This window comes from Gymnoscopelus braueri (genome assembly GCF_963280865.1).
Source record: "Gymnoscopelus braueri genome assembly, chromosome: 3".
Classification (NCBI taxonomy): domain Eukaryota; kingdom Metazoa; phylum Chordata; class Actinopteri; order Myctophiformes; family Myctophidae; genus Gymnoscopelus; species Gymnoscopelus braueri.
In genome coordinates, this window is record NC_137612.1 from 41,191,384 (window position 1) to 41,196,745 (window position 5,362).

The 5,362-nt window shown below is 43.5% G+C and overlaps 1 protein-coding gene across 15 annotated transcripts in view; it reads left to right on the top strand.

Annotated features, from left to right (window-relative positions):
• celf4 (CUGBP, Elav-like family member 4) overlaps positions 1–4,426 on the top strand; it is a gene marked incomplete at both ends in the record, with an annotated part of 129,585 nt that extends 125,159 nt beyond the window's left edge. For 6 of the 15 annotated variants that reach the window (XM_080423323.1, XM_080423325.1, XM_080423326.1 and 3 more), the window contains 2 exons: positions 1,999–2,082; positions 4,299–4,426. In XM_080423323.1, the coding sequence (XP_080279449.1) occupies positions 1,999–2,082; positions 4,299–4,426 (212 nt within the window). Of the gene's footprint in view, positions 1–1,998; positions 2,143–4,298 lie in introns of all 15 variants that reach the window. The other 9 variants (XM_080423317.1, XM_080423314.1, XM_080423318.1 and 6 more) reach the window with 2 other exon arrangements.
• Positions 4,427–5,362: the final 936 nt, after the last annotated feature.

The window sequence follows — 5,362 nt, forward strand, 5'->3', positions numbered from 1 at the left end:
AACTTTTTGTGTTTTTTTCCCCCCGTAAATGAACGCCCTACTTGATCATACTACAGCGTCACACAAAAGCATCAAAAGTAGCAGATCCGCAACTGTAGATCTGCTACTTTTGCTGTTTTTGAATTTGAATGCTGAAAAGTAACACTTTTGGACATATGAGGTTTCTACCTGACAAGAGACGATAAGGCTGTGGTTGTACTGGTCAGCTCCCAGGTTTTAATGTGTCTGTCTGTGTGCAGGGCGTTAATGAAACTGAGCGTCTGCGCTCAGAAACTTTCCCTGAGTAAATATAAAGGACAACATTTTGTCAGTGAAACGTAACGAATTAATTCAAACATTATTTGATCAGCTATTAAACCTGGCCTTCGTCTCCTCACGCTCACACAAGGGGTTAATGACAAGAACATTGTACAACAGCCCACCTAGTCTCCAGATGACTCCCGTAAGAACAATGAGCAACAAAGACAAGAAAGGATTTTTTTTACTGTGATATTGTAATCGTGGTTGTAATCGTGATTACAATATTAAATACAACAATCAGGATGATCACTTTAGTCATAATCGTACAGCCCTACTGTGTGGTTATTATTGAGTGTCTGTGTGTTTGTTTTACTGTCATGTTGCATCAGCTTATATAGTTCCATAATAAACACACAGTCGGTGATACTTTCATGGATAAAGTAGGTCTTCTAATTGGTCCGTGATGGCTTCAATTAATTCTTTATTCCTTAGGGACATCTCAATCCTTTTTGCTATGATGGAAAAAAAATATCTTTATTTAACCAGAGTAAATCACACTGGTATCTCTTTTTCACATCTAGTGTCACACATAGAAGCAACTAAAAAACGGAGACAAAACCCAGCAGGTGTCCAATTTGATCATTAGATGATATCCTCTGCTTGATTTAGATTTAGAATGAATGTCCAGGGAGAGGTGGTGACATTCAACTAAGGTCTTGAGCCCAATTTGAATCCACAATGTTGACAAAGTCAATCTGATCCCTTTAGTCTGGCCGTTTTGAAAAAAGTGTCCCCAGGAGGACTGTTAATGACTCGACACTAAATAAAAGCTAATAAAAGCAAAGGGAAAGGAATGTCTGCAAGGATGCCACATTATATATATATTCAAAAAAAGGTTGGTTATTTTCAGTGGAGAATGTATAATAATTAGTATTAGTAACAATTCTTTGTATAGACGTCTCCTGAATGTTTGGAACAGAGAGCTGCTATGGACCAACTCCAGTCACACTGAAGAACTCAATGACCCCTGAGCCACTCCTGCTTGGGACGTTACTGCCCCCTTGTGGGAGTGAACAAAATGTTTAAAGAAAATCAAATAAAAAAAGATAATTTCAAGATCCCAGCGGTCTTTGATCATCCAAAATTACTGACAGCTGATAGCTGTTTGCTCAGATGAAACACTCATTTGTTGTTTTTTTGTATTTGTTTGTTTTAATCTTCTCGCAGTTCTTTGAGGATTAACTTGATTTCACCCGGCGTGACGCAGCCGCTGAGGAAGCTGTTGTTTGAGTTGGATATTCCATACAGTTTAGTGTTAGCTGTGAGTTCAGAACAAGCCCATAATACATCATGTAAAAGCTTAATGTCTCCTTTGTACTACGAAGGGTAACCCAGCACCTTCCATAACCTGAAACTTTACTGAACCCATGAAGTTCTGTGCTGGTTTGTTTGTTTGTTTGTTTCCACTAAGAACTAAGTTCTGAGTTAGCAGGGGTTCTCCTATCTGAAACCGAGCCATATCGTGTGGAAACAAATCCAGAACCTGTGAAATAAGCTTCACAGCACCGCACGGTTTCATTACTTCTCCATTATTTTTCATTTTCTTATCCACCCGTCCTCACTTCTTTCTCTCACTTTGACCCTTCCCCTCTCCCCCTACCCTACCCTTCCTTCTCTCTCTCTCTCCCCTCCCTCTCTGTCCCCCCCCCGTCCCCCCCCCCGCCCCCCCCTCCCTCTGTCTCTCTGTCTTGTCTGCAGGACCAGAGGGTTGTAACCTGTTCATCTATCATCTCCCTCAGGAGTTTGGGGATGGAGAGCTGATGCAGATGTTCCTGCCTTTCGGTAATGTCATCTCCTCCAAAGTGTTTGTGGATCGAGCGACAAACCAAAGTAAATGCTTTGGTGGGTAAAAACGAATAAAACCAAGAGATTCTTATTATTATTCCTTCTTCTATTTTTTACTAATCACACTTCTTTACTGCAGCCAACAACCAACCCCAACCCCTTCTTTACGATTTCATGTTTTTTTTTTTTTTTTTCACTGAAAAACCAAAGAGTTTATCCCTGTACTGAAAACCCTGATTGCCCCGAGAAAGCAGGCATGAAGAATCACTGTGTCTTGGAAGTTTTAATTATTCAACAACTGCTCCGTTTTAATCCCTTATCATTAATTTCTTGCTTTGTTAAACAACTCGCCGTTAATTGTAACCGCTGTAACTCACAAGTCATGTTGATCACGATGAACGCCAAACAGTGTGGGAAAGGAGCTCGGTTTTAATGTCACTTTTTTTTTTTCTCCTTCATGCACCAAACATTGCCGATTTACAAGCACACGACGACGACGTGTCAGGGCTGTGAGCTTGTAGATCTGCTATCTTTGGTGTGTGACACCCACACGAAGCTAAGTATACATGAGGCAGTCGTGTTTGAGTGGGCGGCACCCAGTGTCAGCGTTGTGCAGTGCATACGCACAGAGAATGGCTCATAGAGTTTCTGACAGATTCTAATCATTGACTTTACGACTATGCTATAGTCGTAACTCGTAACAACAAGATTTGCTAATTGTACGAAGAGTCCCTCAGGTGACTTCACTTTACTAAGAGTCCCTGAGGTCAATTCTGAACAACTTCAGACTTGGGTTTAACCACTTAAAAACCCTCTATACTGGATATGAGTTGGCTCTATAATTTGTGCGCTCTTTTTCCCTCTACACCAAATCTCTTTGCCAAAAAACAGCTGATCTGCTTGTAGACCGGCATTTTTTGCCGAACGTTCCCCTCAGAATAGGGATGCTGGGGTTCATGTGGTCAACATATATCACGTTTGTCAAATTTATGAACTTTACTATTTTGGCATAACCACTTAAACCCTAGCATCCATCCGTATTGTGGGGAAAGCTTTCGCTGAAAATAGCCGAATGGCAAGTTTCAAAACGCGCCGCTGCGGCCCAATCCAACCCTTGATGCTGGGGCATTGGGTCCCATTTTTATAGTCTTTGGTATGACCCGGTCTCTAACCGCATGGCCACTGAGCTGTTTTTTTAACAGGATTTAAACAAAGAAAAATACACAATACTGCCTGGCTCAGCCCAGCGGATGTTTGGGGATGATTTTGGTTGCATGTTGGTGCTGTCAATCTTGTGATCCTGTGGTATAATGTATGTCTCATGTAAAATGACTGCATGGATTCCATGACATATTTCTTGCACCTCTCGTAAGCATCGTGGATACATTCAATGATGATATCGTAGCTGTCGCGTGGAAACCTATATTATGTCCAAAACCCACAGACACACTTTCATTAGGACTTTCAACATTTTCCAAAAATAGCCAAAATAGCAGATCTACAAGCTCACAATGCAACACGTTGTGAGCTTGTAGATCTACTATTTTGGTACTTTTGTGCGGCACAATCGCACGGAGAAGTAGGGCAATCATTTACGAAAAAACATAAAAAGTCGACAATATGTAAAGTAGTACTGTCTACTATAATAGATTGCTAGTGACTGGATTCATCATAATACAACACTTTGAGTTATGACTGAATTGAGTTGTAGTCGATGCTTACGACAGGTCGTATGATTTGTTTAATTGAAACTCAATGTTTTGTGTTGCAGGGAATATTTTGTTTATAACCTATGAAATAACTGCATTCTAATTGTAAAGTTGCATCTTTCATATAACTGTACCTATATCTTTAGGCCGTGAGGATATTGGTGGGCCCCCCAAATAATTGCCAAAACACTAAGATTTGAATGATAATATAACATTAATATTAAACAATGAATGGAAGAAAAAACGTCCTGGTATTTTTGTTTTCTTAAAAACCTTGAAATCTGAGTTTTCATTGTGATGATAAAGATAAACAAATAGGAACTTAATGTTCGTTCCAATGATTGATCATTCAAACACACAAACGCCTCCAAGATTTTCCAAAGTGGGCCCCATGATCCAGAAACGTTTGGGAGCCGCCGCTCTACTGTCCTCTCTATCCTCCCCTCTCTCTCTCTCTCTCTTTTAGCTAACCATGTGGTTGTGTGTTGTGCATTCCTCCACCAGGGTTTGTAAGCTTCGACAACCCCGGCAGTGCGCAGGCTGCCATCCAGTCAATGAACGGCTTCCAGATCGGCATGAAGAGACTCAAGGTGCAGCTGAAGAGGCCGAAGGACGCCAACCGCCCCTACTAGCCCCGCCCCCCCCCCCCCCCACCCCATCCCCCCCGCCCCGCCCCTCCGCCCCCACCCCGACCCACCCAGCCTTGCCCGAAAACCCCCGGGGGGCAGGGGCAGCCGCTGCACACAGGGAAATACAGGTCAGAACCGCAGTACCTTTTGACTCCTACACACTACTCTTCCTACACTATACCTGAAAACTCTGTTGATTAGGGCTTCAAAATCAATATCACCATCGATTAATGAACCATATATATATATATTTTTTTAATAGTGAAAATAGACAATCTACAAGGTCACAGTGAGCTGTGATGCCAAGTTTAACACAAGGTTAATTGGTTAATCTGAAAACAATTGATTCGTTGATAAGGAAGAAAAAAAGGAATTTAAAAAACTGGTTCTCGATTATGCGATTAAGCTACATGAGCGAGGTTGACCACCTCAGCATCCGTATTGTGGGGAAAGCTTTCGCTGAAAAATAGCCGAGTGAGCTTCAGAAGGAGCGAGTGCATTCTCCGGCAGCGGCAACAGCCGCGGAACGTCCGCGGAACTTCCGGTGGAGGAGCGGCAGCTCCCGGCAGTGACTGCCGGCGGTGGAGCGTCAGCTGCCGGCGGAGCAGCGGAACTGCCGCGGAAACTGCCGGTGGAGGAGCGGCAGTCGCGGAACTGCCGGTGGAGGAGCGGCAGTCAACTTCTTTTTCCGCCGATAAAGTATAGTTTTGGACCATGACGGAGCCGCGCCGAATCAGCAGACCTTGAGGCCAAGGAGTCGCGCCCGAGCGCCTCCAGGCGCGAGTGCCCGCGACGACCGGCCGATGGTCTGCTATTCGACTAAGCGGCGTCCGAGTTATGTACCGATAGGCACAGAATCGTAAATAATATTAGTGGGGACTGCGTTACACAAACGCAGCACACTCCCAAAGCTGACGCCACCGGCAGCTCCAGCCGCCG